At 36.3% G+C, this 26039-nt stretch overlaps 4 protein-coding genes across 7 annotated transcripts; 3 read left to right on the plus strand and 1 right to left on the minus strand.

Annotated features, from left to right (window-relative positions):
- Window positions 1-440: 440 nt before the first annotated feature.
- Window positions 441-5728, minus strand: LOC122324568 (E-selectin-like). Of its 3 annotated transcripts, none has more exons than XM_043219097.1 (15): window positions 5572-5728; window positions 5431-5488; window positions 4953-5339; window positions 4525-4635; window positions 4199-4231; window positions 3107-3265; window positions 2835-3026; window positions 2532-2723; window positions 2260-2451; window positions 1958-2149; window positions 1644-1820; window positions 1351-1536; window positions 1143-1262; window positions 1029-1050; window positions 441-919 (listed from the first exon to the last, which is right to left on the minus strand). In XM_043219097.1, the coding sequence occupies exons 1-15, from the start codon at window positions 5578-5580 to the stop codon at window positions 859-861; spliced, it is 2091 nt and encodes a 696-aa protein (XP_043075032.1). In that variant the 5' UTR covers window positions 5581-5728; the 3' UTR covers window positions 441-858. The 3 variants fall into 3 exon arrangements, with proteins under 3 accessions (XP_043075032.1, XP_043075030.1, XP_043075031.1); XM_043219095.1 differs by having other exon boundaries at window positions 3107-3262; window positions 4196-4231; XM_043219096.1 differs by lacking the exon at window positions 3107-3265 and having other exon boundaries at window positions 4040-4231.
- Window positions 5729-7615: 1887 nt separating this feature from the next.
- si:dkey-51e6.1 (uncharacterized protein LOC558617 homolog) lies at window positions 7616-9302 on the plus strand. The gene is made up of 3 exons (XM_043218585.1): window positions 7616-7814; window positions 8421-8545; window positions 8805-9302. Exons 1-3 carry the CDS (start codon window positions 7673-7675, stop codon window positions 8883-8885), a joined length of 348 nt encoding a protein of 115 aa, XP_043074520.1. The 5' UTR covers window positions 7616-7672; the 3' UTR covers window positions 8886-9302.
- Window positions 9303-11904: 2602 nt separating this feature from the next.
- zp3a.1 (zona pellucida glycoprotein 3a, tandem duplicate 1) lies at window positions 11905-14070 on the plus strand. Its single transcript, XM_043218584.1, has 8 exons — window positions 11905-12482; window positions 12576-12694; window positions 12781-12884; window positions 13114-13291; window positions 13368-13485; window positions 13581-13666; window positions 13759-13850; window positions 13962-14070. The coding sequence occupies exons 1-8, from the start codon at window positions 11943-11945 to the stop codon at window positions 14033-14035; spliced, it is 1311 nt and encodes a 436-aa protein (XP_043074519.1). The 5' UTR covers window positions 11905-11942; the 3' UTR covers window positions 14036-14070.
- Window positions 14071-14379: 309 nt separating this feature from the next.
- c20h1orf112 (chromosome 20 C1orf112 homolog) lies at window positions 14380-25501 on the plus strand. 2 transcript variants are annotated; one of them, XM_043219321.1, is made up of 26 exons: window positions 14424-14438; window positions 14540-14684; window positions 14852-14971; window positions 15130-15169; window positions 15282-15370; window positions 15769-15873; window positions 15985-16125; window positions 16276-16438; window positions 16531-16615; window positions 17082-17220; window positions 17404-17493; window positions 17603-17667; window positions 17816-17964; window positions 19746-19875; window positions 21103-21289; window positions 21825-21907; window positions 22204-22255; window positions 22438-22527; window positions 22691-22876; window positions 23255-23371; window positions 23858-23953; window positions 24105-24218; window positions 24313-24417; window positions 24745-24825; window positions 24916-25047; window positions 25133-25501. In XM_043219321.1, exons 3-26 carry the CDS (start codon window positions 14882-14884, stop codon window positions 25334-25336), a joined length of 2733 nt encoding a protein of 910 aa, XP_043075256.1. In that variant the 5' UTR covers window positions 14424-14438; window positions 14540-14684; window positions 14852-14881; the 3' UTR covers window positions 25337-25501. The 2 variants fall into 2 exon arrangements, with proteins under 2 accessions (XP_043075257.1, XP_043075256.1); XM_043219322.1 differs by having other exon boundaries at window positions 14380-14684; window positions 14857-14971.
- Window positions 25502-26039: the final 538 nt, after the last annotated feature.

Below are 26039 nucleotides of genomic sequence, written 5' to 3' on the forward strand. Positions count from 1 at the left end.
ACCCCTGAAAGGTATTTCTGATAAAGTGAACTAAATATTATGTAACAACCTGAGAATGAATGGCAATAATTGGAAATATCTTATCTTTATATGTTTCATATGTTCTTTTATCTTCTCATAAAATTCTGTCTTGCACAAATAGAATGATGCTGAGATGCATATAATGAACATTCAATGATTATACTAAACTATACGTTCAATGATAATACTTGAACTAAAGTCTGTCACAGGATACATCCAGATGAACATGATCTGGGCTGAATTATTTGAACAAAACCTTTTACAATAACAATGTGCACTTACCATGTACAGTGACCTCAATTCTAGCCTTAATTTAAGTGTTAAGATTCAAATATCTGTGCTGATTATGCAGATGGAATTATCAATCATATAAATGCATATTCATGCATTGATGTTGAAAAATTGATAGACAATTTGAGTTGTCTCATAAACACACTTTAATGGATGGCATGTAAAAATAGTTTAATAGGACCAATACAGTTTTGGAACAATAAATAGTAGAAAAAGATATTATTATGTATTAATAGCATAAAAACTAGTACATTTATACAGAACAATATGTTCAGTCAAGTAAATCATAAAAGCTTCCGTTGGGAAGAAACAAATCACATTCAGGACTTCTGGCTAGTAACTGATAATGCCTGAAAGACTGAGCATGAAAATATACAAGTGCCTTAAATCATTTTTGATGACATGTTTATGTACTGTGAGGCAGTTGTAAGAATAAGTTTTTCACTAAATTGTTCACTGGAATAAGTTACATCGCTATAATTACACATACTGGCTGTATATATTCATGAGGAACATATGCTGTATGCTATATGATGCTATTTTGTTCTATATGAGACTGTCAACACTGTTCTTATAAAACTGTGGAGGATCGTCAAAATCCATGGTACTGAAAAGAAAAAGAAAAAAGAAGATATAGTGTTGTATGTACCAAATGGGATAAATAATGAGAGTAATAATTACAAGGAAAACGTAGCTGCAAAAAATACTTATCTCACCTGTTCAGTTCAAAATTTTTACCTAAAAACATAAAGACATAATTTAGCATTTTAGTTATTCCCAGCATGTAATTAAAGAATTAGAACATTTAGAAACTCAGTAGACTGACTCACCTTTTCTCCTCAGTCTTTTCAATATCCAGAGGAGTACGCCTAGACCAGAGGCGCAGGTAGCAACTGAAACACCAAGAGCCACCTCTGTTGTTTGCAGCAATGCAGTGGGATCAGGATGAGCTGAAAATACAAATTAAAAAAATAAGTTATAGAATGTATTTCTCCGTTTATCAGCCATTTGGCTTTTCTGCATCCTACAGCTATTTACCTTGACACACTGCGACTTCCCCTGACCAGCTCCCATTGTGGTTGCATATCACTCTCTTCTTACTGTGGTCTTCAAGTTGGTGCCCTTCCTGGCAACTGAACAAGCAAAAGGTGCCAAAGGTAGGTTCTTCAGATGAGCAGTTCATATGCCCGTTGATTGGCTCAGAAAGTTGTGGGCAGAGCACTGCTACAAAGTTGAAAAAAAGTGTTTAGTATGATAAAATTCACTTAGGCTAACTTTTTAAAAAAACACATTCAATTAACTTGGAAATTTGGCAAATGTTTATTGATTACCTTCACAGTGAGGTGGTTCCTGACCCCATTTTGCTGCTTTTGTACAGCTGATCTCTGAAGCTCCCTGGAGGTTGAATCCTTCAGTACAACTGAAGCTGCATTTGCTCCCATAATTAAAGCTGGATGTGCAGCTCAGTTCTCCGTTGACAGGACTTTCAAGGGCTGGGCAGTGAATAACTGTGAGGAAAGTGGTAAATTTATGGACAGGTCAGACAGTTATCATGAGAGGTTTTTTCTTCAAGGTGCCATTGTTGTGCCAAAGTGTTTTGTAAAGCATCCTATCATTTTTATTTTACAATGCTAATTCAACTCACGTTCACAGGTTGGTGGTTTGCCTGACCATTTAGTGGTAGAAGTGCAACTTCTTGTACTGGAACCCTTTAGTTCATAACCTTCTTCACATGAATATTCACACTTAGAGTTATATGAGAAGTTTCCATAAGGATGAGTGCACTTGACGCTAGCATGATCTGGTGGGGTAACGTCTTCTGGTTTGCATTTTATTACTGAAAAAGAGGATCATCATTAATCTCCAGAAGTTAAGAGAGTAAGACATGTTGAGGAGCAAGGAGAACTATTGTAATATTTTTTCTAGGTAAATTCAGACTCTTCTTACTTTCACAAGTGGGTTGTGAATCATTCCAGCTTCCCTTTGCCCCACAGGACAGTGTTGAGGAGCTGGAGTCTCGCAGTGTGTATCCTTCTTCACACATAAACACACAGGTGGATTGGTATCTGAACTGGCCCATGGGATGCTGACACTGCATATGGCCTTTCTGTGGTTTGATCAACTCTGGACATTGAACCACTGGAAAAGGATGGCAAAGTGTTTTAAAAAGCATCTTATTAAATGTGTCATTTTTATTCTACAATGCTAATTCAACTCACGTTCACAGGTTGATGGTATTCCCGACCACTCTGTGGTAGAAGTGCAACTTCTTGTACTGGAGCCCTTTAGTTCATAACCTTCTTCACATGAATATTCACACTTAGAGTCATATGAGAAGTTGCCATAAGGATGAGTGCACTTGACGCTAGCATGATCTGGTGGGGTAACGTCCTCTGGTTTGCATTTTATTACTGAAAAAGAGGATCATCATTAATCTCCAGAAGTTAAGAGAGTAAGACATGTTGAGGAGCATGGGGAACTATTGTAATATTTTTTTCTAGGTAAATTCAGACTCTTCTTACTTTCACAAGTGGGTTGTGAATCATTCCAGCTTCCCTTTGCCCCACAGGACAGTGTTGAAGAGCTGCAGTCTCGCAGTGTGTATCCTTCTTCACACATAAACACACAGGTGGATTGGTATCTGAACTGTCCCGTGGGATGCTGGCACTGCATATGGCCTTTCTGTGGTTTGATCAACTCTGGACATTGAACCACTGGAAAAGGATGGCAAAGTGTTTTAAAAAGCATCTTATTAAATGTGTCATTTTTATTCTACAATGCTAATTCAACTCACATTCACAGGTTGATGGTATTCCCGACCACTCTGTGGTAGAAGTGCAACTTCTTGTACTGGAACCCTTTAGTTCATAACCTTCTTCACATGAATATTCACACTTAGAGTCATATGAGAAGTTGCCATAAGGATGAGTGCACTTGACGCTAGCATGATCTGGTGATCTGGTTTGCATTTTATTACTGAAAAAGAGGATCATCATCTGGTTTGGAGAACATTGTTTTTTCTAGGTAAATTCAGACTCTTCTTACTTTCACAAGTGGGTTGTGAATCATTCCAGCTTCCCTTTGCCCCAAAGAGGTGTATCCTTCTTCACATCATCTGAACTCCCATGGGATGCTGGCACTGCAATCTCAACTCTGACATTGTGGAAAGGATGGCAAAGTGTTTTAAAAGCATCTTATTAAATGTGTCATTTTTATTCTACAATGCTAATTCAACTCACGTTCACAGGTTGGTGGTATTCCCCACCACTCTATGTAGAAGTGCAACTTTTTCTACTGGAGCCCTTTAGTTCAGAACTTTCTTGTATTACTTTTTCATATGAGAAGTTGCCAGGATGAATTGGGCTAGAATCTTCTGGTTTGCATTTTATTACTTCACATTATTCTCCAAAGCAGAGAGTGTTAAAGAGCAAGGAGAACTCACAAGTGGGTTGTGAATCATTCCAGCTTCCCAAAAGCTTTTTGCCCCACAGGACAGTGTTGAGGAGCTGGAGTCTCTTTGCCCCAGTGTGTATCCTTCTTCCTTCTTCACATAAACACACAGGTGGATTGGTATCTGAACTGGCCCATGGGATGCTGACACTGCATATGGCCTTTCTGTGGTTTGATCAACTCTGGACATTGAACCACTGGAAAAGGATAGGAAAGTGTTTTAAAAAGCATCTTATTAAATGTGTCATTTTTATTCTGCAATGCTAATTCAACTCACATTCACAGGTTGATGGTATTCCCGACCACTCTGTGGTAGAAGTGCAACTTCTTGTACTGGAGCCCTTTAGTTCATAACCTTCTTCGCATGAATATTCACACTTAGAGTCATATGAGTAGTTTCCATAAGGATGAGTGCACTTGACGCTAGCATGATCTGGTGGGGTAACGTCCTCTGGTTTGCATTTTATTACTGAAAATCAGAAAAAGAGGATCGCCATTAAACTCAAAAAGCTTAAAATGTTAAAGAGCATGAATTTGGTCTTTCTGTGGTTCAATCAGCTCTGAACATTGAACAACTGGAAAAGGCTGGCAAAGTGTTTTGAAAAGCATCTTATGAAACATCTCTTTTTTTTTACAATGTTAATTCAATTGACGTCTTCTGGTTTACATTTTATAAATGAAAATCAGAAAACAGGTAACACATTTCACACATTTCATTGTCAACAGACAAATTACCAGTATCTAGAAAAAAATATTACTCACCGTGTTCACATCGCGTTCCATTGAAACCCGCAAAGCATGAGCAGTAATGGCTGTTTATGGTTTCGACACACTCTCCTTGACCCCTGACACAGTAGTTGTCTTTACAGGATGCTTAGAAAAAAGTTACATTACATTAATGTGTTTATTCAACAAATACAGTAGAATGTATTTCTTTAATTTTAAATTAAAAATGCATTGGTTGAAAAACTTTAAAACTCATAGCCAGGGGGTCAGCAAAACAATGTTAAAGCCAGAAAAAAATCTAGAAGTTACAATGAGTGCAAATGAGTATTACATGTATGCTTGATTACTATTATATTTATGAGGCAATCCTTCAAAAAAATTTCTGTCCTGTATGGGATGCATGGCTCCCAAATTTTGTGAATTCCTTTCTTAAAAAACTTTAAAATTGCATATAGACTACCTACCTGTGTAGCACAGTGCAGTCTTCTTCTTTAAGCAGGACTCATCATTCCATTTTCCTTCATCTTTCTCCCTTTTAATGTATATTTCCACACAGTCTTCATTATTCCCTCCATTATTGGGCTCTTTATATGCCCAGTTTTCAGCTTCCTTTGTAAGTGTCTTATTAGTTCCCACCCAGGTCCAAGAGCCATTAATTTTACGAATGCCAATCCAGTAATATCCATGAACTTTTGGTAAAGCATCATTGAGGTGGTCAATCTCTTTTTTATTCTGGATGGCTACCATGTCGGTGTAATACTGCCTGCACCAGCGTCTGGCAGATTCCCAGTTCATAGTGGTTTTTGAAGAATGGTATGACCAGCCTTCAGTGCCTCTCCATAAGTTTAACACTGCAGAATTAAACCATTGCAACTTTGAATGAACTATGTTCACTCGTTGTATTTAGTTACGTTTTTACACTAGTATGCTTTGCTTTCTTACCTGAAGAAATAAGAACAATGGCAGCTAAAAATTTCAATGGTACTTTGTTGAAGATGCCCTGCAAAATTAAAGAATTATTTCAATTGGATAAACAAAACAGTTATTGATACTAGAAATGCATATTTTCAATGCTTTACGTACCATTGTCATGGATGTACAACTATAAAATGGTCCTCTTAATGGTCGTCTGTGTACTTCTCTACTAATATAATGGTCTGATTTGAGAATCTGGTCTGGTAATCATCCTCTGGGGCATTTATATAGGAGCTCTGCTATGGCTTGGAACATCCCTTCCCGGAACAACTTGTAACGTCAGCCAGTAAAAGCAATGGAAATCTAGTTTGTGGAAATACCCCTCTCTAACTCTCTAACTCAAGGAGGAAGCACTTTCTCTTTTTTACACTCTCAAGGCGTTAGTTTGCAAGGAAGTGACCACTCAGGAAATATTGTACCGCTTTTAGTACAGATATGGCCACAGCAGCATGAAAGCATATTTTTACAGGATTCAGAAATAGAAATAACACTAACAATTTTTATTTTTTTTTATGTGAACTTTAACAGTTTTTTAACAGTTCCAACTTTCCCTTTTTGTAGTGAAAAAATAATAAACAGAGAAATTTAATAGCAGAAACACTTAAGTATCTTCAGCTCTGTTTATAAAGGAAAAAGGGATACAATATGGGTCGAGAGGGTAATTTTAGTTGTTGCCAGGAATTATTCCATTGGGGTCTTTACTGTATCTTCCCATTTTCATGGAAATACAATTAATGTGGCTTTTTGTCTAATCTGTGTCGTAAGCGTCATGAAAATATACCATAAACATTTAAGACAATTAATTAATTTTACAAACTGATATTATGCAAAAGTAATGATAACCATAATAATGACACTTAAAGTACTACAAGGAACACCCATAAGAATATTGACAATACAGTTTAAGAGTAAAATCTGTTAGATATCATTGTATGTGAAAGTGAAACATTTCTAAAAATAAGTGAAAGTTTTTAATAATTAAAACTATCTGGCCAGTTTCACATTTCCTTTATTTATTTCCTTTTATTGTACTTAAGATCCCCAGAGGTTTCTCGTTTTGAAGTTTGAGTTTTTGCAGCTTTATTTCTCTGTGACCTTGACCCTTTTGGGATGTTTAATGAGTTTGCACAGGTTTGTACCAGCTTCCGCTTTACAGAAAAAGCTGCCATGATTGAGGGCACCAGAAAACTGAGCAAATAAAAAAAAAGGAATAATAATGAATATATGTCAAAATAATTTGTGTCAACTTATCTAATTGATATCTATTTTATGTAAAACTCATACAGAACTTGATAAATATTCTAATATAAATAATATATTTTCATTTAACTAAATGATCAGAGTGGATCATTTAAGTACAGTCATTGAATGCTTAAATCTGATTTGGCTGACGAACATATTATCACATATTATTCTACATGTTATATTTATATTGATGGTTTTATTAGCAAATAATTAATTAGGCAAATGGATCAGATAGAAATGATGCTGCAACTGATTGACCATTGCAAAACAAACAAACAAACAAAAAAATATTTTTGATGATAGACATAAAATAAAATCAATACATAAACTGGAAAACTAGCAATAATTGATAAATTAATAACGTCAAGGATTAAACAACATATAACAAGGCATACAAATAAACAGACAGACAGATTTGCTTTGATGTTTTTTAAAACATCGTCGTTACTCCAAAATTATCCATCATCATCTCTATTTTTGGGCATTCATTTTTATCATTATTATTTCTAAATGAACACAATGGATTTTTTTAAACAAGAAGCACTTGAACAGGAATCACTATTGTGATTAGATACGGCTTTGCTGTGGGCTGAAAGGGAAAGTCCACAGATCTGCAGAAAGGAAAGAATTGTGAGAGTGAGATAACGGGCACAAAGTCACACTGACACTCTCATGTTAATGTCAATGTACCCTGTATGAAGAGCCAAAAGTGTAAGAAAAAATAAAATAGCCTAATAAATGTCTGAAATTATTTTTTATTAATATACTCCCTTGACTCCATTGTCCCTTTCTCCAAAAACATTTTCTATGAATTTACGTTTCGACCAATATTAATACATTTATTTATTCCTAACTCGCGTTTTTCTTCGTTTTATTTGTATTACGTGTTTCCGGTTTGCGTGCTGGCGCGCGTGATGACTGTATAAGGTGCGCCTGTCTGTCGCCTGCAGCTGCCGCGGTGAAGATGGCAGACGCTCTGAGCAAAGTTCCTGATGTCGACATTGATCCGGAGGGAAAGTTTAAATACATATTAGTGAACATAAAGGTTAAAGGTGGAGCGGAACAAAAAGTGATAGTTAGGGGAACTAAAACTGCGGAGTACCACAGTAAGTGTGTACGCTTGCAAGTGCAATAGCGTGACTTGTCTGCAAGCCAGCGAGTAAACTTTATCTTACTCGGACAGCTCTGCAGTATTTATAAATCAACTGCTAACATCCGTTCTGTTACTCGCTGCTTGTGGGCATTGTGGAAAATACATCGAAAGTAACGTGTCAACATAAAGATGTAAATAATTGACAATAAATGTTGAGGCTTGATTGAGATACAAGTTGTGAAGATAATGTGCCCGTGGAAACAAACCCAATTATAAGGGTAGTTATTTTAACACATTTGTAAATCATCTGAAAGCTGAATAAACAAGCTTTCCGTTTATGCTTGTTGGCAACAGACCATGCTGAGATCTGAAAATCTGAGGGTGCAAAAAAAAAATCCAAATCGTAAAAAACATTAATGCACACATTTCTATATCAGTCCATGCTCAATGTAGATTTTTTTATTTATTAGAAAAAGCAGTAGTACTAGCCTTAGTAATGTATCTATTTGATGTGTTTGACTGTTGTCGGTCTTAACAGACTGAAATTTACAGCAAATCTCAAGAATAGACCCGATCACTTCTGAAATGGTTCATTGCATCTCTCAACATTTTTATTCAGATCACATATTTGAAAAAGTAAATCCTGCTATGGAGGCCTTGGGACTGGAGTGTAATTGTCTTGGTGGTGGCAAGATTGAGCACAGCAACACAGACAAGAAACTTCGGGTGTTTGGAGAGTCTACGGTAACGCCCTTAACCATTATAACAACTAATAATGTGAAAAGAAAGGTTAGAGCAGGGTTTGCATGGATGTAAGAGATTAGATTGAATCTCATAATTATAAGGAGACCCTTTTATATGCTATGCAGTATGTAAAGTGAACTAAAATAAAAGTAAGCTTGGGCCTTTCATATCTTTTATAAACATTATTTATTATGCATGTCCTTGGTGTTTTGAGTCCAAGCTTAAGAAGAGATTATCTCACATATATTTTCTTTTCTAGGGATATGGGAAGGCTGACCATGCTGTCACGGTGGAAAAGCTAAAATCGGTCTTCAAAGACTATGAAATCACAATGGAATAAAAAAGTGTAAATTGATCACTTTAAATTTGTGGACATGAACATTTTTTTTTGAAAGTATACAATTTGGTAACACTTTAGTTATCCCTCATTTTCATTTGGATAAAAAAAAGTTCACTGTTCTGTCAGCAGTTTTGAAGTTGAGGTTAGATCACTGACCTTGATAGCAAGGTCTAACCTGCACAGGAACTGTGTATGTGTTTTGCAGAGGGATAAACATATCCAGTCTCCTGTCTCCATCACGGAATGTGTCAGTGTGGAGATCAGGGACAGATAAAAGAGGGTCTGTATGACTCATAGTAAGTCTAGTTAACTTGTTACCAGCATTAAAACACAAGCATACACATTAGTTTGGATTTATATTTGATGAGACTGTTTTTACCATGATAATTAAATTTTACAGGCCCATTGTTGTGTCAAGTGTTAGTGTATATGTAATTTTTTTTTTAAAAAACTTAATGGATCTTATTTAAATGGTGGCATGTGTATAGAACAGAAGTGGTTTTCTCATCCTGTTTCTTCAGCTGAAGCCTTTACCAGTTTCCTCTAGCGTATACCCTGGGACCCTGAATATGACCCTCATTGTCTGTTACCATTAGGAGGTTAAACAAGAGAGCACACACAGCAAAAAGACACTAAATAGTGGTTTCATTGTTCAAAGACATTTTCCTAAAAGGTGTCAGTGCCATGGGTTGCTTTTTTTAAGTAAAGGTTGTCTCAAAAAGGAAATCAGGTTAGATAAGATTTTACAGTGTCAATGCCACAGCCTTTAGAGGCCATTCATTTTAATTCAAGGTAAGTGTTTTTATTTAGAATAAAATTTATGTAGTAAGGTTGAACAATATAAAGTGCTGTGATTAACTGCAATTTTGTTTTTGATTTCCGTGTGAAATTCCCATTTTCCTGTGACACATTTAGTCTGTTTGAAGATAATGGGGCTGTTTTTGGAAGTTCCTGTAGGTGTTAGGGCCTTCTGTTAATGGGCTTTTGTTTCCTTTAGTATGTGGCTGGCGCACGTGTTTGCATTTACCGTCAAGGATCTGAAGATGTTAGTAGTAAAGGGGTGTGGCATAGTTTCACACAATATTGGCAGACGGTGTATGTTTTCCAGACATTATTCTGGTAATGAATGTGTGGACAGCTCCCTGCACTCACTTACAGGAACCAATGGAGCATGTTCATTCATCTAAATCTATACTGTAGCCAGTCATTAAAAATAATAAAGAAGTTGCAGATGTGCAGCAGTTGAAAGTAATTTGTGGCGGCGACAAGAGCTTATCAGACAATAACGATGTAAGAAATAATATCTGTATCCCCAAAATAACTCTCAATAACTCCTGGGCATACGCTGAGATTTTTTTAAAATTTAAAATAGAATAATACAATAATAATGTATTCATGAGCTTATATAAATGACATAAAAAAAACTAAGTGGCAAATAAATATTATAAAATACATAATGAAGGTAGTGGTGCCCTGGAATTGTGTCACTGGGGCCTCTTTCACTAAGGAAGTTCAACCAACTCTGAGTTTAAACTTGAAACTCTGAGTTGATTTACCAAGACATTAAAAACACAGTTTTTGGTTTCAGAACAGCTGAATGGTGTAGTTTATTCAACTCTGAGTAGGTTTACTCTGAGTTTAGCGTGCACCACGACTATGAAAAGCCATGATCAGTGGACCGCCGAAATTACCATTCACCATGGCAACAGCTCCCACGAAAAAGACATCCCTACTTACGCCAGTTGACCTCTCTTTCAGTAATAGGCTTGACTTACCCTGCTGTCTTGGTTTGACAAACCTCCCACTTTAAAAAGGAAAACCCGGAGTTTCCCTGATTTCAGGTTTAACATACCCAGAGTTTTCACTTAACCACCTTTCTGAAACAGGCCCCTGGAGTTACCATTTAACAACAAATATTTATTTTGAAATTAAAATGTCACTGATGAAATCACCTATTTGAAATTCTAGATCTATGAAGAAAAAGGCCCAAGTTAAGTCCACCGCCGCTTTTCAATTATCAGAAACGTTCTCATTATTTCATATGAAGCTTTTAGTTGACATCGATTTTCGCCAAACCACCGCACGTGCGCAACCATAGCAACGACGGTCGCGGAAACAAGTGAAGATGACACACACGCGTATTTCAACGCATAGGTTGTGTGAAACTAAGCAAATTCATTATAATCCTTTTTTAAAATTTAATTATAATTGGAATTGTTTCATAGCGCATTTACCGCACAATTATAGGTGCGGATAATAAAAGATTAAGTTAGATTACTTCCTCCTCACTGAACATTATTAAAAACATTCCACAACGCGATAAAATAACAATCGTCAACTGTTCGTCACTACATATTTCAACCATAAGAGCCATTTATTTATAAAATAAATAAGATGATATACTATTCTGCAATTCACGGGCGTTCCTGTTATAGCATGCTGTGGCTCGCGTTGGTTAAGAACTGAAATAATTAGGATTTTGTTACACGTTTTCCTTTATCACTGTTTGCAAAATGACGGGCAATGATTTGATTTGCCGTGATAACATTATTTTATCCCAATATTTTATCCCGTTTTCTCTCTTGCTGCAATAAAGTTTAAACCGTTAAAGTTCTGTTTTCGCGCAGGCGCAGTCAGGGATAAAGCGCTGCGTTTAGGGCAGTCGGTTCGTAGCTCTGCTTGTGTGATATCCTCACGAGGGCGAACAAAATGAGGTGCGAGAAACTCATCCGACCGTCCTATTTCCTGTCGGAAGTGACTAATCGCTTCTCTTTTCCCTTTGTACACAGCACGATCAAGAAAAACGTCCCTACTTAAAAAAAAAAGAGTCGCACGAGACACAATGCGGCTCAAAAAAAATTGCAGCGCAATACTGGTTATCGTAAGATTAATTTATTTTGCTTCGGAGGCTTGAACTTCAGTGCCATTGATTCCTTGATTAGTATGGTCCACAGAGCAATTAAGCTTGTTTGAAGGTGGGTGGGGATATGATTCATCACACTATAAAAAGTGCTACAACACTTTCTCCCTTGGTGTGGTATTGTATTGGCTGTAATAATGGGACTTGGGCAAGGTGTTCTTGTGCTTTTAGTGTTGATCACGTTTGATCATGTGTATTGTGCCGCACAAAAGGCTTGGGGGTTTCAGCCCTGGGTTCTGACGCATGACGAATCTAAAAAAAATGATTCTCAGCTTAGGGAGACGTGGAAACCGATCCAAGCTCCATATGGGGTTCAGCCTCAGAGGCCTCAGCTGGCACCGCTTACTCCAAATCTTGCAGCTTCTAGTATTCAGTCCAAACAAGAATTGCAGGTCCCTGTCAAGGAGCTGAGCTGGAAGTTCCCGAAAGTCCCAGAAGAGCCAGTACAGCCGGCTTCTAACTTTGAGTTGCAGCAGCCTAAACCTTCAAACAGTGTAGCGGTCCAGTGTTGGGAAAATGGGGTGCATGTGGAAGTGAAGCAGGACTTCTTTGGCACCGGCCAGCTGCTTGAGCCCTCTCTCTTTTCTCTTGGGGGCTGCAGTGTAGTGGATGTGGATGTAGCTGCCAGAGTCCTGGTCTTTCAATCAGCACTTCAGGAGTGTGGCGGTCAGCTTGTGGTGTGTCTTCTAGCTTTATAACAATATAGTGCCTTTGTCTAGATTGCCATGGTCCTGCTATATACAGCAACTTAAGTTCTTTCTCTCTTGCAGGTGACTGAAGAGGAGCTTGTCTATATTTATACCCTTGATTATAGACCAGCGGAGTTACAGAACATTCCTATTGTAAGGTCCAGGGGAGCTTCAATTGGTATTGAATGCCACTACCCCAGGTCTTTATAACTTTATTTGTGGGTGGTGGTGGGCTAGTATCGCTTTGCCATTCAAGTGTTCTGAAGCTGAATAAATTTCAATATAGGAGACAGAATGTGAGCAGTAATGAACTGAAACCATCTTGGATCCCATATCAGTCCACCAAGGTTGCAGAGGATATTCTGGTCTTTTCACTGAAGATTATGACTGGTTTGTACCTCTTTGCTTTAGTTTTGTGTATGTCATTTTGAGTTCAGATATAAAGGCTATCTTGGTCAAAAGATGAGAACAATACTGAGTGAATGCTCTTCAAACATGGTATGTTCATTAAGTAGTTTTACTTTAAATGACAGAAGTACCAGCACTTGCATGGAAAACTATACAAAGTAGCTAGAAAGAAATTATTTATTTTATTTTTTTTACATTTGCCTCCCTCAAGATGATTGGACGTTAGAAAGGGCTTCAAATGTCTTCTTCCTGAGTGACATCATAAATATTCAGGCATCTGTAAAGCAGTACAACCATGTCCCCCTTCGAGTATTTGTGGACAACTGTGTTGCCACTACAGTTCCTGACGTGAACTCCACTCCAAAGTATTCTTTCATTGAAAATCATGGGTAAGACCCTTCACTAACCTTTTCATACACATGAGTAAGGTGTGTTTAAGATACTGACAGTCTCTTGGTGTTTCAGCTGCTTCACTGACGCGAAGTATACAGGCTCTGTGTCCAGATTTCTGCCTCGAGTGCAAGATGACAAGCTCCAGTTTCAGTTGGAAACTTTCAGGTTCCAGCAAGAAAGCAGTGGTTTTGTATGTACTTGCTTTACTTGTAGTTTAAGTGTGTGTGTTTTTTTTTTTTTTTTTTTTTTTTTTTTTTTCCCCATCTAAGTGGCCTTTCTTTGCAGGTTTATATCACCTGTCTTCTAAAAGCAAGTGCTGCTTCATCCCAAGATGATGAAGATAATAAGTGTTGTTCTTTTACAGCAAATGGGTGAGTCTTTTGACAAGTGACTCCACCGTATTCTCTAATGCATTTCTCTAGAGGGGTGTGTGTGGGTTTTTATTTATTTATTTATTTTTTAGATGGGTTTGTTCAGAAGGAAGTGATCACGTGTGTGGCTGCTGCGACACAAGCTGTGGCACGAAGACCGATGATGTGTTCCCCAAAGTTCCAGGTAAATTGAGACCAAGCCTAAAATGAAGGCTTGTCTCAAAAAAAAAAAAAAAAAAAAAAAAAAACACCTAATTTTTTTTTTTTTTTTTTTTTTTTTTTCCTTCCCCAACAGGTTTGCACTGGGAGGGAAATGTCCAAGTTGGTCCTCTCCACATCCAGGACAGCCAACATGCAAAAAATGTTTAATTTTTTTTTAAATAAAACTATATAATGAATAAGTATTCATGGGTTTTCTGTGGTCTTTTCTGGTGAGTATAAAATCCCACCGTCTTTGAAGAGGAGCACGATGAGCTAAACTATCAATTAGGGACAGGTCAACTAAAACTGTATGCAACTATGATGGGGCTTAGACTAAACTTGTAACGAAGTTGTTGCTTTGAACATCGATTACGCAACTCTACGTTTATGATTGGTCAGAACAGGGCATGCGTTTCCTTATTATCCAATCACCGCAGAGTGCGGTTTAGATGAGATGAGTTAAAACTACACCTCAAAGAAAACGGCGCGAAGTTAGGAGACGTACCATTTCACGTTTAATGGGGAATTCGTAAGAACTGTACTTACTACACAGGCGACTTAAAGTAGACTAGTGAGTTAAATACCAACAAAGTGATGAAATTTACTTTGCGTATCATTAAGTAAGGCCACATGACGCTTAGAAAGTCAACAAACTGGTTTCGTTTTCTTGAGGAATCCCCATGAAGTCCTGGCGAATGAAGTTACCCAGCTGTAGGAAATGTGGAGAACTCAACATAAACGACATAAATATGCTTTCAGGATCTCGTTCACTATCACATGAACGCATTTATCAATCGTTGTTTCCTTAAGGGAGTGGGTAAGTTCTGAGTAAATGATAGTTTAAGAAAAGATATACGAAGCAAGTTTAGTTTAAATTGTACGATTAAAATTGACTACATTTTATCAAGAAAACATGTTTGGCCATGCTGCTTATCAGCGAAATGTTTGTTTCTTACATACGTAAACCCGTAAATTCGTTTTCAGTGCAGCTGTGTTTGGAAAAACGTGACCAAAATGTCTCAAGTGACCCTTTTGGATGAGGTCTCTCAGTGGAGCATAGAGACATGTCAACAAGAGCTCAAAACGGTCCTGCCCAAATTGGTTATATCCTTTCATGATTTCTTTTCAGGATCATTTCTTTTGTAGTTTAAGGCCTGCTGTTTATTGCATAAATGTAGAAAGGGACACATTTTTGTTTGATTGTTAAAGGCTACGTTAGATGTCATTGATGAAAATATTAAGATTGGCCTTGACACTTAAACGCCATGCATCATGACACAGACAGCTGGGAAGAGCACACAAGTAAGGCTGAGCTGTCGTTAATACTGTAAAACCTTTATTTATTTAAAATAAAAGTGCCAAACTGCATATTTGAACTTTCTTGATAATTATTTTATTTGTATAACCTTCACAGATATTCTGCAAATTCTCACAAGGCAGTTCCTCCCTCATCTTTCTTTATCTGAATTAGAGGCAGGATGCTTTTCCACAGTCTTGCCCAAGGTTTGAGATTTAAATTCTTGCGAAATATTGGTTTTGTAGTAGCATTTTTTGTTATTTGTTTACTTGACAGCTCTTGAAAACAAGTGCTTGAGTGTTTGGGGTGTTATAATGATAACTCTTTATGAATGATATGTTGGAATAACACCACTTGTTTATTTTTTAATGTAGCTGTATGGACTAAGGTTGTTTCAGACAATCCAATCATAGTGAATTATGAAAACTGAAGTGCACTGGTTGTCAATTAATGAGCTTCTCATAAATGCATGATTCATACAGATAAAAAGTGATTTCACAAAATTATACATTTTACATGATTGCTGTAATTTTTGGGTCCTCGTGCCAATCCAATTCTGTAGTGAAATAATCAGTGGGAAGCATGTTTTTTTATGTGTTGCCAGGTGGTAAAAGTGTTTGCAAGTCTTCTGGAAGAAATCAGCAAGCAAATTGGAGGCCTTTCTAGTCAAAACACAGACCTGCATGTATTTTTGAGAAACATATTGAAGGTTTGAATATGTCATATTTGTATTTTAAGTTGGCCTACAGCAGTAAAAAAATTTAATAAAAAAAAATTAATTTGCTAGTCATAGTGATTTCTGTTGTTGTGTTTTTGCCAGATGATGGTTCAGACCCTGGAGTCTCTCTCTGGCTGTGTGCGACGTGTCTGTTCCTTTGACGGGTCTGTCTCTTTTGATGCAATTCGCTCTCTTCCCACTTGCATCCTCAGAGTCCTAAAGGACACATTCCAGCACTGCAAGGTACAACATGGTTTTTATGTAGTGCACTGGGCGTATTTTTACACCATCGGTTATTGATTGCGAGTACACCAAAAAGGCTGTTTTAGTGTGTTTGTGAAGTGTAATAGTGGTTGGGCTCCCAAATTCACTGTGATGTTCATGTGTTTATAGGACAGTGAGGTCATGTACAGTGGAAGACTGTCATTGGTGGGCGATCTCCTTCAGGGCCTGTTTAAAGAGGCCTATTCTTTGCAGAAGGGCCTGATGGAACTGTTAGACAAAATTAACTTGGAGGACACTGCTTCTGAGGAGGAAGTGTCAGATATCGTCACAGGTTTGTGGTATCTGTGTGAGGGGAAAGGTTCATTGTGTTTTAAACAACCTCCAGTGAAGAGATGGATTTTGAATTTTGTGCCTGGCTTGCAGTGATTCACAGTCTGCTGGACATTTGCTCGATCATATCCAGATTGGACATTGCATTACATGCCAACACATGGAAGTTTATCGTTAAGTGAGTATAATAATGCCCTATATATGTTTTAAATAGATTTTTATGCCCATGTTGCATATAGGAATAATACGAGTAATTGAATTTATTTCTAAAGCAAAAATGAAAGTCTTACTTTTGCTTGATTTGCTGGAGTTTAATATATTTCAGTGTTTTGACTAAACCCTCCCTACACACACACACACCTTGTCTAAGACAATATGAGATCTAATCTGAGTTACTTTTGGTACTTGAGCTTGAAAAATATATGAAACCAAAACTGAAAATGTTGCCATTTTTATGCAGTACGTTTATATTTTTGCTAGTTTTTGTTACATTTTATAGGACATTCTTCATATAACTGTCTAAGTTGACTACTTGTCTCCAAACCTTAAAAATGTTCAGACATAAGTTAATTTACCCATAATAATTATTCAGTGTAGTTAGAAATATGCAAATTTCTGTACTAACAGTCTGTTTTTGATTTCAGACAGAGCGTGAAGTACCAGTCTCTAGTAGAAGATCGGCTTCACCACAATGACATAGCCTTATCGTTGTGCGAAGACCTGTATACGTCTGTTCAGAACTGTTTTGAGCTGGCTCAACAGATCCAACAGGCAGGCCTACGGGTACAGATTTTTTTTACTTTCACTTTTTCACTTTGTTTTTGTATTGTTTTCTGTGGTATTTGTAATTTGGCCTAGAATCGTTTATCGGGGACGTTTTTGGTTAAGATAGGCCAAGTAAAATAACGATGTGTTTTTATATAAAAGGTCATCTCATATCTGACTTCCCCCTTTTGTTTCTCATAGGAAGTCGTGCACTGTCCTGAATACCGGCTTTTCCAAAAATCAACAAAGATGTCTAAGTTTTTTGCCAACACATTAGTCCATTATACAAAGGTAATTGATGGGAAAGTGAAAGTTAGAAAACTTAATCATACAATTATTATTATATTTTTTAACAGTCTGAAAGAATTATAATGTTCTGGGTTTTTTTGTCATGTGATAGGAATTTAAAGCATTTCTTGCCAAGTCCTGCCATCGATTTCACCAATTGCATCTCCAAATTCATAGGTAATTGAAAGATATGTTGCAAAAGATGAACACGCATAACATGGAGATTTCAAGCAATGTGATTTTAAAATCAAGCCAAAATTTTATATTTTTCCTATGTGTTTTTGTCTATTATGTGTAATTAAGCTTGTGGTTTTTCCCTCCACAGCAAGTTCCCTCCCTCTGTGTGTGCCCCGTCTGTGCCCTCTGAACTCAGTGAGGAGCTGAGAGTAGCGGTTCTGGTTCCCATGGATGCCATGCTGACGCAGCTGCTCTCCTTCCGACCCTTTGTAGAATCTGTTCTGGACCCAGAATGCAGTGAGCTTTTTCTTGCAAACTACCATGGCCCATTTCAAGGATTCAAGTGTTGGAACGCTACTGCGGCTGTCTGGTCTTGAATCTTTTCTGGTGGTGCCATTTTTAAATCTCATCTGCCAAAACAAGCTCATACTATTATTAGTTTTTAATTTATTATATATATATATATATATATATATATATATATATATATATATATATATATATATATATATATATATAATTTTTATTTTTATTTTTCTAGCTAAAAAATGTAACGGTAACTTAAAAGGTTATTGGGATTACCCTTTAAATATGACTGAGGCTCAAACCTCAGTCAACAAAAACATAAACATTTCTTTATAAAAAAAGCTTAAGATAAAAGTGTAGCCAGTATGTATGTTTTTATGCATATTTACTGTAAACATACATACAGTAGTACTCGTAAAAAGTGTGGGCACTATTACTATTTTTAATGTTTTTGAAAGAAGTACCCTATGCTTATCAAGCCAGATTTTAATTGACCAAAAATACAGACAAAAACAGTAATGTTCTAAAATATTAAGATTTTAAACAATGGCTTTCTATTTTAAAATGTAAGTTATTTCTGTGATCAAATCTGAATTTTCAGCATCATTACTCTCACATTATTACTGTCCTTCAGAAATTATAAGTGTTCTAGTTGTGCTGCTTAGTATTAAGCAGCACAATTGTTGTCAACACTGACAATATTAAATACTAAATATTAAATCAGGACATTAGTATGATTTTCGAAAGATCGTGTATTGGAGTAAAGGCTGATGAAAATGTAGCTTTGCACCACAGGAATAAATATAAAGAATATTAAAACAGAAAACCATTTTAAACATAATATTTCACAATGTTACTTTTTTTAATGAGTTTACTGAGTATATAATATATAACATAGCAATAGCATGAACATGATAGACATCTTTCAAAAACATTAAAATAGTAATGTGTCTGATATCTTTAAGTATTTCACCCTGCTGTATTATACACAGCAGGATTAAACTAATTATTGTGATCACGTTGTCCATTAAGTGCCTTCCGCCATATAGTTTAGAATGTGCTTGAACACTAACCGGAAACATCCAAGGACCAAAGACGTCACTTCCTAAATGGAACGAATAGCCATTGAACTGGTCTATAACTTCCAAGGGTCCTCCTGAACTCTGGAACATTCCTTTAACATTTCCTCAAAAAAAAAAAAAGTTCATAGATCACTTAACATGGTCCTCGAGTTTTTGTTCTGTTCTGTGAGTAATGGTGGGACTGTCTGCAGAATCTCAGAAGGGTGAAAAAAATGTTTGATGAATTTCTTTCGTGTCAAGGACATAGTTACGTAAAAAGAGAGACTGCCTCTCCATGACATTGCTGAGTGTATATCCTGTGCATTTCCAGGTCACTTAAACTGAATTTGTGATCGTGCCCTTTTAGTATTACAGGATAGTTCATCCAGCATTCCATCATGAGGTGTTGCACTCTCAGACTGACAGGTTTTGGATTTTTGCCTGATTCAGTGCAGCTTTTGTGAGCCACTTTAGAGACCATATTAACGTTAACTTTGGTAATTGGAAAAACGTATTTATGTTTTAGACTAATTTCAAGTTCATAGATAAGCGAAAATAATTTATTATACAGCCCATCAGATGAAATATGGGAGGTGGAGTTTTAGTAAAACTAAATTTAAAATGAAAGAACAAATGAATACAACATGACCAGCAAGTTTAAACAAGGTCACTAATACATTTCTTAAACTTGTTGTTGTTTGTGCATTTTAGAGTGCAGTACTGAGCTTTGCCTACCACAGTGTCTGCTACTGGTGAATGTATTGGGTAAATTCTCCTCCCAGCCAGAGGAGGTGCTGCGGCTATGGAGTGATGGCAGACAGTTTTCGGAGGAAACTCCCAGGTACTTTACATTTGTTTAATTTAGCAGGTTGAAATTGGCAAATTTGTCAATTGATGCAGTTAAGCATCATTTTGAGTTTTAGTATTTATTAACTATACAATATACCCCAAATTGGCTTGCCATTTATTGAAAACATTCAATAGCTATTTTGTTAAAGGGGTGATATACTAGCTTGCTTGAAAGGCTTGGTTGTGTTTATGGGGTGCACTGTAACATGTGTTCATGCCTTTCCCTACTCTTTTAAACCACACTTTTTCGTGCATGATAAAATCTTACTACACACTAAAAAGTTGAAATCTTAATCTATGACACTTTTAAAGAAAATTAGTAGTCTTAAGCGTGAAATATATATAATTTTGTGAAAAATCTGATAATGATAATTGTTAGTTCATTAAAAACATTTAGTAGTATTGACTAGATTTTTATTTATTTATTTTTGCTGTTGGAGCAAAAGTTTATACTGCAGTAAAAATCCTTTCATTGTACAGTACTACTAAAACGTTTGAGGTTGGACGCTTACTAAGGTGCCTGAAGATTTACATAGTCGAATCTGATTCATCAAGTTATAATATATGCAGTGTGTTGGTGTTGACAGCCAAAATGATTGTCACTGGAGTCTTGTTGTGTTGCGTCTGTTAGGACAAGGTTAAAGTTGGCCGGCAGAAGCAGCCAGGATGCTTCTCTGTCTATCAGGGTTCATGGAAAGTGAAGCTAAAATCTGTCACAGGGGTGATTGGATTTATCCACACATGTTAAAAATATTTATTAAAAGCATTTTTCTTTTCACAATTTTTATTTACGGCATTATTATAATATTTTGTAATAACTTATTCGGAAAAAACTGGTAGTTATATGTGAAGTCAAACATTGAGAACTAAAATTGCAGGATCCTCAAATCATAACTGAATATACAACTGTAAAATTGTTCGTAGAATCAGGCTCCTCCTACCGAAGGGTCGTATCTTAACCATTCGGGATCATGTCTAATGCTATAAATACAGTTAATATTGTAATTTATTTTTCAATATTACATGATTCTTCACAAACGATTCTTTCAAAATGTATTTGATTTTTTGCAGTAATGTAAAAGCATACTGTCACAGTCTTTTATCTGACTATTGTTTACGACTGCATTTTAAACCCCGTAATATGAAAAGGGTGCATACTTCGAAATTGAGATTTGTTTTATCTAGGTGCTTAATACCAGCAAAAACTGTCTTTCCACAGGTGGTCTGTGTTTGAGGCAGTGTTGCAGAGTTTTCGGTGGTGTGTGTTGGAGCGTGCCATGCCGGTGTGGTTGCCGGGAGTAATGCTTCGGGGGCAGGCTCAGGGTAGAGTCAGTCTGCACCAGCATGTGTGTGTGCATATGTGTGCTTGTGTGGCTGTTCTGCCTGCTCAGAACTTCGCTGCATTGGTCAGTGGTCTCCTTTATTAAATTCAGTTTAAGTGTTGTATAACAAATAGGGGTGTAATGGTGCAAGTATTTGTACTGAATTTGTAAAATAAAATTGTATAAGACTATATAGCGCTATATATTATATTTTACTTCACCTGTTAGTGATGTATTATTTAATGATTAGTGATGTATTATTTAATGTTAGTGATGTATTATTTAATGTATCTTTAAATATATATATATATATATATATATATATATATATATATTATTATTATTATTATTATTATTATTATTATTTTTTTTTTTTCTTCATTCTGTTGTGCTGAAACCATACTAAACTGTGACGTCAAAACTGAGGTACATATTGAACCGTCATGTTAGTGTAACGTTACACCCCTAAAGCTTGATCTTTCTCTATTGGTGATGTGACAAAGAAAATGTATTTGTCTTGTTTTTTTGCTTTGCAAATAACCGTGAAATATTTTTTAACTGTCAAAAAAAGGAAAAAACATCATTTAATCTTGTTGCCCTGTCTGTTTTTTTCTTTTAGGAGCGGTCACTATTAGCTGCCATATTGCAGGCAGACATGCAGACGGCTGTCTTGGCCACAGATGTCTGGTGTTTCCTGGCACGGTAAAACAGACTTGTAATGAGTATTACTTTCCTGAGCTGTGACAGAGACACCAAGCATGAGCAATCAGGGGACATTCCTAACTTAAATCTTTGCAGAAGTATATTTTTCCCAAGTTTTGTCATTGTGGTTTAGGAGTCATTCAATACTTTCTAGATCGTCTAAATATTATTCCTAATGCTCTATTTAAACATGTGTCTATACAAGTTTGAAACCATCTACTGCTCTAAAGAATGCAAGAAAAAAAATTTTTATACACATTATCAGAGTCGTGTTCTTTCTGTCTCTCTCTCTTTAGATATGGCACTGGCGAGTTGTGTTTTCAACATGTTCTCCTCATTGCTCACCTGGTGAGTGTGGTGTGCTTGGTACCAATCTACCAAGGCTGCATTTGCAGTAAAACAGTAATGCTGAACAATGATGATGGAAAAAAAAAAGCCCAAAAACCTTTGTCTTTATCTAAACCATACATCTGTTTTGCTTCAATACTGTATTTCTGTAGTCCACCAATTATTTCTGTTGTACTGTCTAGATAAGGTCATGTCCTGTTGAGGGTTATCAGTTGGTTCACTTGGCCCTTCTGCTTAGACGCCTGCTATTTCTCATGACACCAAAACATCAGGTTAGTTTCTTTTTCTTTACTTCAGATAAGGAAATGAATTTGACTTCCTCTGAACATTGATGAGTTCATAATATAGCTTATTTCTGTTCCCACAGTTGTTTTGGTTTAGGAGGTAGCAAAATGGTACATTTTTTAAAATGTGACGGAGCGTTTCTTGTGACAGGTGGAGTTTGTGGAGCGCTTCTCTCCTGCTCAGGAGGAGAACCTGTGCGTGTGGCGCCACACTCTGTTGAGGTCTCTGTGCACAGAGGCACGTACGCACGTGGAGCGGGAGATGCTTGCTGGGGCCTCTGTTGTGCTGCAGGAATGGCAGAATAACGGCTACAGGATGGGAGATATACCAAGACTTGTGAGAGAAATAAAGTGACGGTGGCGCTACTGGACACATCAACTTTATATTTAACAGGATGTTTTCCATCATTTTGAATCACAACAAGGCCTTGATTTTGAAAACCTAAAAAATGCTGGGATATTATAAAAACAGCCTAGTCAAAAATAAACTTTGTTTTACCCTGAACAAATTCTGGTGAGGGTTGGTGTAGATTAAAATGTCTGATTATGGACACAAAAGGAGCACTTATACAGTTTGACCATGAGAAACTTTGGGATTTTCTTATTTTAATACTAAAGATATAATTGTGTTGTGGACTGATACATCCTGCCCTTAAAACAAGACTGGATTTTAAGATAAATAGCTTGATTTGAACTGTTTCTCCTTGTAATTCAGAACCGGATACTAAGCTGTGTGCTGATATTGATGGGGGGAGGCAACTTGCAGGCTGAACGTGAGATATCTTTTGTGAAGATCATCTCTCAGCTGTGGAGTCGCATGAGTAGCAACCAGGTATTTATATACAGATAACTCTTTAAAATTTTGGGGTCAGTATAATAAGTGGATATCAGATGCAAAATTCACTTTTATGTGGTGTTTGAATGAAAATGTGTGTGAAGTGCTGTGAACAGAGCTGTGTTTGGGGTGTTCTTCTACAATAACATACTTTGGTTAAAATTTCACAATGGTACAGACTTTTCATGACCCTGAAACTATAAAGAATCATGCCAACTTGTGAAAAATGGGACATTTGATGTCCCCCAAATGGATTTTGAGCAACTAATCAACATATTAGAATGATTTCTAAAGGGTCATGTCACTGACAACTCATGAATAAATTCATTGTAAAATGCACAAATTGAAAAGTTGTATTGAATTTAATATTTTACAATATTATTGTTTTTACTGTATTTTTTCTGTTAAGATACTTTTTTGTTACTGACTTTACTGTTAAAGGAAAGAATCGCAAGCAGGTTAAAATTTTTTATCTCCTATTAGGTGCAGGTTCATCCTCCTCTTCAGTGCACTGTAACATTACTCCTGTCAATATCAGCTGTTCTGATCAAAAGTATAGAACCACATGTCATTGTTCAGGTGATTTATTTATTTTTTATAACATTTACTGTTTTCTTAGGGCCTTCATAGCTTCATAACTATATTTCTTTTAAAGCTTTTTAGATCTTATGTTATGCAATTTTTTTTTTTTTTTTTTTTTTTTTTTTTTTTTTTTTTTTTTTTTTAACAGGCCGTTTCCTGTTTGAGTGGGTTGACTATTAAAAAATGCCCCGATGACCTTCTTTTAGCTGCGTTGGAGTTTCTTGCTTCCATGGGAAGACTATTTATTACTCCAAATATTCAGGTAGAAGTGGAATATTTAAAAAAAAAAAGGCTCTTTCACTGGTCACTTTTCATTGCGTCTCAATATGTACATGTATGTATCTGTGTGACTGCAGTGCCAGGTTTTGCCCAGAATCAGTGGTCTGTTTAATGGTCTCCTGACTCACCCATCCTGGCTGGTCTTCCATCATGTCCTGGAGGCCTTTGGCCTCTTTGCAGAGGTCAGGATTTCCTTATTATATAACCATGTGGTTTTTTTTTGGTTTTGATAAATTCATATTTGGAGAAAATTAGAGGTGAAAGTATAATGTTTTTGAAAGCACACAAAAAAACTGACTCAAACTATTCTGAATGTAAAGAGTACATTTACTTCAAGTACAGGTAAATCCTATTATAAACCTAATTGATAATGATGAGTATTAATAAGTCTTTAAAATGTGTATTTATTTGTTAAAACACAGAGTGCATCTCCAATTACATCCCTCTTTATCACAGTTTTTATGCAACAGTTTTGTAATGTAGCTCAAAATGTCTTTTGTAACTTAAAGATAACCAACCATGAGGAAGTGATTTCTCAGGCATTGACATCAGAGGACCTCAAATCTAAAGTGTTAAACTTCCTTAGTAAGGTATGAAATAATACATACACTTGCATGTAAAAGTGTTATTGTCTTATTTCAGTCCTTGTATAGATTAGTCTAATGTATCACTCTTTACAGACCATAACAAACCAGGAATCGGAGGAAGCAAAACTAGAACGTCTGAAGGAGTGGAGGAGTTTAATAGAGAAACACTGTGAGCAAATAGAGTGTGAGACCAGATCACTCGTACACGCGCCACTTAATGAGGAGGTGAGATGATGGCTGGCTTTATTGTCTGACATACCTACAGTATGGAACAAATTTTTATTGACTCTGCAATTGTTTATATGCTTAGCCTTGTCCGAAGAGGGCAAGACAAGAGACGAAAGTAGAAGAGGAGTATGAGCGATACCTCCAAACAGCAGAAAGTGCCTTGAAAGCCCTGCAGGCAATAGAGGAGCCTGGCCACAACCCGTCCCCTCCACAGTGGGTCAGGACCAGACTTGAGGTCTTACAGGCACTGATAACTCAAATCAACACTACAACAGAGCAGTCCTGATTCAACCACAACACTTACTTATGGCTGCTTTAAACGCAATGCTGTCTTTGTTCATGTCACTACACTTACTGAAGCCAGCCAAGATGTTTGTTTAAAAGTATTTTTTTAAGTTTATATGGAAAAGGGTTAAATGTATTTTAAAATAAATAAAGACCTTTAAAATGATTTTTGTGGATTTGTTTAGTGTCTTAATTGTGATTGATGTTGAATACTAAATTCTAAAGCTTTTAATGGTGCATTCACACTGTATCAGATTTGCTAGAATTTCAAGATTATAGCATATTCAATAATTACTTTTTTTCTGAGATTTACAACTTGGTCTCATAATTGTGGCAATTCCACTATTACTGGATATTTTTAATTAATGGCAACATTATATTATGCCAGTCAATTTTTGGGGGGTTGTACATGTGGGTTTGGCTCTTTAAAAAAAGCCTGCAGAAATTGAAAATGTTTGTAGTTTTGTTTTAAGAGGTTTTAAGACCAATTATATAAATAAAATACTATAAATAACATCTAACGACATCATTGCTGCCTAGATTTTGAATTGTGAATATTCACATAGCATTAATAGACAATAGCAATTACCCGCTTTGTTAGAAAATAATACCATTACTGTCCAGACATTACTGGCCTGACAAACACTGATTGAATGCTCAGCCTGTAAAAACAAATACCAACCAATGGCAACAGACCGTCAGGG

The sequence above is a fragment of the Puntigrus tetrazona genome, chromosome 20 (assembly GCF_018831695.1).
Source record: "Puntigrus tetrazona isolate hp1 chromosome 20, ASM1883169v1, whole genome shotgun sequence".
Lineage (NCBI taxonomy): Eukaryota > Metazoa > Chordata > Actinopteri > Cypriniformes > Cyprinidae > Puntigrus > Puntigrus tetrazona.